The sequence below is a fragment of the Phaethon lepturus genome, unplaced genomic scaffold, assembly GCF_000687285.1.
Source record: "Phaethon lepturus isolate BGI_N335 unplaced genomic scaffold, ASM68728v1 scaffold47331, whole genome shotgun sequence".
NCBI lineage: Eukaryota > Metazoa > Chordata > Aves > Phaethontiformes > Phaethontidae > Phaethon > Phaethon lepturus.
In genome coordinates, this window is record NW_010519444.1 from 1 (window position 1) to 3,177 (window position 3,177).

The window sequence follows — 3,177 nt, forward strand, 5'->3', positions numbered from 1 at the left end:
AGAGGAAATGGCCTCAAGTTACATCAGGGGACGCTTAGATTGGATATTAGAAAAAATTTCTTCACCAAGAGGGTGGTCAAGCATTGGAACAGGCTGCCCAGGGAGGTGGTGGAGTCACCATCTCTGGAAGTGTTCCAAAAACATGTGGATGTGATGCTTCAGGACATGGTTTAGGGATCATGGTGGCACTGGATTAATGGTTGGATTTGATGATCTTGAAGGTCCTTTCCAACCTTAGTGATTCTGTGATTTGATTAAGACAGTAGAGATAAAAGAGGAAGACTGAATACCCTTGCCTTGTCTAGTTGGTGTGAGCAACCCCAGAGACTCTCACCAGACCTCCCTGGCTGGAATCCTCTCTCCCTCTCATTTGATCCTTCAGGACTACACTGGCATTTTCCACTTGCCACAGAAAGGAAAAGAGTATCAGTTCAATTGCTTTTCTTTATCTGGGATGCTACTCTGGAGGCATAGCAAAGGACATAGTCTCAGATACCACAGAAAGGGACGCAATTCTTTCTCTACTAAGACCTACGCAAAATTGGGATTTGGGGCTATTTCACTCAGAAAACAATCCTCAAACTATCACACTTAGAGGCCAAACATTTCTATAAATCTTCCAGAGGTGAATGGAGGCTCCTGCCGTCCAAATGCACATTAAAACATGGTATGCTACACACACCTACAGAATGCTGTGAGAAGACGGCAGACAGAAGGACACCTGTATATGTCTCATGACAACTGCTTTTTTGTGACTAGTTCACTTGCAAAGTAACGGTATCCAATTTTGTAGTGTTGGGCCTTTGAAGTAACACCTGCAATGTATGCATTATGTGAATGCTTTCTGAAATAAAAATTAAAAAGAAATGCATTGCTTTTAACTAGATTAAATTCAACAAATAGTCTCTTGATTTTCTTGCCGAAAACTCTGCTGTAAGAACCCTGATAAGAAGGTAAATGGCTTGTCAATTCTAGAGCCGTCATTTTTAAAAATAAATTTTAAGGTAACAAACTTCTAAAATAAGACCCCCCTACTTGAAATGTAAGTCATGAACACTGGGATCTTTGATGGTTGTAGAGAAAACACGATTTTACCTAGCAGATTTTTTTTTTAATCTATTCTGGTATATTAACTAGAAAGAGAAAAAAAAAATCAAAACTATCGTGAAAACATTTGCTGAGCACTACGTTAAAATCTGTTTTATAGCAGGGAAAACAGTTCTCTCAAAATTTGTCAATACTGACTTTGACTGCCTTGTGGGAGCTTGAGAATAAATACATTTACATTGTCTCTCCTATGGCTCTGGTTTTAACGTTCTTTTTCAAATAGTCCATTATGAAAGTGCTTAATTTTAGACCACAACATACAGTATCTAATTTGATAAGAGGCTGAGTTAATGTACATCAATGCAATTGTTCTTTTTCTTTTTGTCTCACATTGCACTGCTTTCCCCTGTGTTACTGTGGTAGACACTACCTACTAATAGTTTAAGAAATGAAACCATGGCATTTAACATACTGATTTAAGATGCAGGTTTTAAACAATCATTTACGTGACCTGCATTCTCTAGTTATTACATAAAAAGAGGGATACTGACCATCTGCAAAAAATATAATGTCTATTTAGGTAAGTTAATGTGTCTGAATTAAGTACATGAGTATTCCCCGTTGAAATTGGTAAGTCTTTAAATCAGGAACTGAGGCAAGTGCATAAATGAAATTGTTTGGGGCTCTTTTTGCTATTTTAACTGCTAGACATGCTGGAAAGATTTTTTTCTTCCTCTAAGAAGCCTGCAATCTGACCAACAAGTGCAGGAAGGACCAAACATTGTAGGAAACAACATGAAATTGAATTTTTATTTCCACCCTGTTACTCCCCAAATCATTCTCCTCAACAGAACTGATTAACAACCCATATAAGCCTACAGCCATCACCTTGAACAGGAACTTCCTTACAAAGGGTGTGAATGAATGGATCCAGCGCACTGCAGCTGAGCAGATGCACATGTAGGCATGTGTAAAAGGTGAGGAGGAGAAGGAGCTAACAGAACTAATATTGACCTGGACATTGTTGTCAGAGTGCCCAGGAAGGTCACAGATGAAAAGAGACTCAACGTAAACAAAGTCTTGAAGGTCAGAAGTTTATCTTCAACACCATAGGTAGAAAAGGTAATTAAGAGATTTGTCAAGTTTGGAAGATCTGCTGGCCAGTTTCGGAAAGCAGCAGGAGCTGCACAGTTTTCAGAAAGAAAGGAAGCAGGAGCAGGTTGATGCTTAGATAAACTTTACACTCATTCTACATCTAACAGCTTTACCTAAGAAAGTATGGAAATTTTCTTCTTATTCTTTCCTGGAACAATTCCTAGTCAATCAAACCAGCCTATGCAAACACACTGCAAAAAAACTCTTATTAAAGCAAGAAATATTGCATGATGCTACTTACCTGCCTGTCTACTTCTGGAAGCAAAAGCAGGAGGTATTGTTGAAAATGCTGAGGTAAAGAAGCAAAGGTGTGTTTATTTATTAAAGCCCTCAGGTTAGTGTTCACTAGAATAGATCCTGGTGTTTCTATGTCAATATCCTCAGCTTTGGTCCATTTCAAATGTCCTGGAGTAAATAAACAGAAATAACTTTAAACATAAACAAAGGAAGAAAGTAAGAATGATTCTTATCACGTTTTTAGCTTTTATTGTACAACACAGTAAGCTCCAAAGAAACGGTACTCTGAGAAGGGTAACATAGCCTTTTCTAGGTGTCTTAACAGCTTCTTTTACATTCCCTGTATTTTTCTCTTGAGCTCTTACAGCATCCATGTCCCAGTCAACATCACAGCTGACATATTCTTACTTCCAGCTCAAGAGACCAACTCAACTCAGCAGCAGGAGAAAATTTTCTTGTCATGTCATCAACATAATTATAAGCATCCATTTCCAAGCAAAAGGCTGCTTGACGAGGCTGATGTGAATCAATCATTGCAGAGCTTCTCTTTCACCATGCTCCACATCTGCAGTGCACTATGGCCTACATAACTTGTCCCATAGCCTCTGTGAATAGACAGTGATCATAGAGATGAGACTATTCGAGGTGTTAAATTAGTTTCTGAAAACATGCATTTTTCAGAATTTTCATAAGAACCTATGACCTAAAATGATCAACACACAGAAGGCAGCAGCAGGA

The 3,177-nt window shown here is 38.5% G+C and overlaps 1 protein-coding gene across 1 annotated transcript in view; it reads right to left on the minus strand.

Annotated features, from left to right (window-relative positions):
• Window positions 1–2,410: 2,410 nt before the first annotated feature.
• LOC104628457 (putative Polycomb group protein ASXL3) overlaps window positions 2,411–3,177 on the minus strand; it is a 46,858-nt gene continuing 46,091 nt past the window's right edge. Inside the window, exon 7 of the mRNA XM_010297036.1 lies at window positions 2,411–2,607. Within this exon, the coding sequence (XP_010295338.1) occupies window positions 2,411–2,607 (197 nt within the window). The remainder of the gene's footprint in view (window positions 2,608–3,177) is intronic.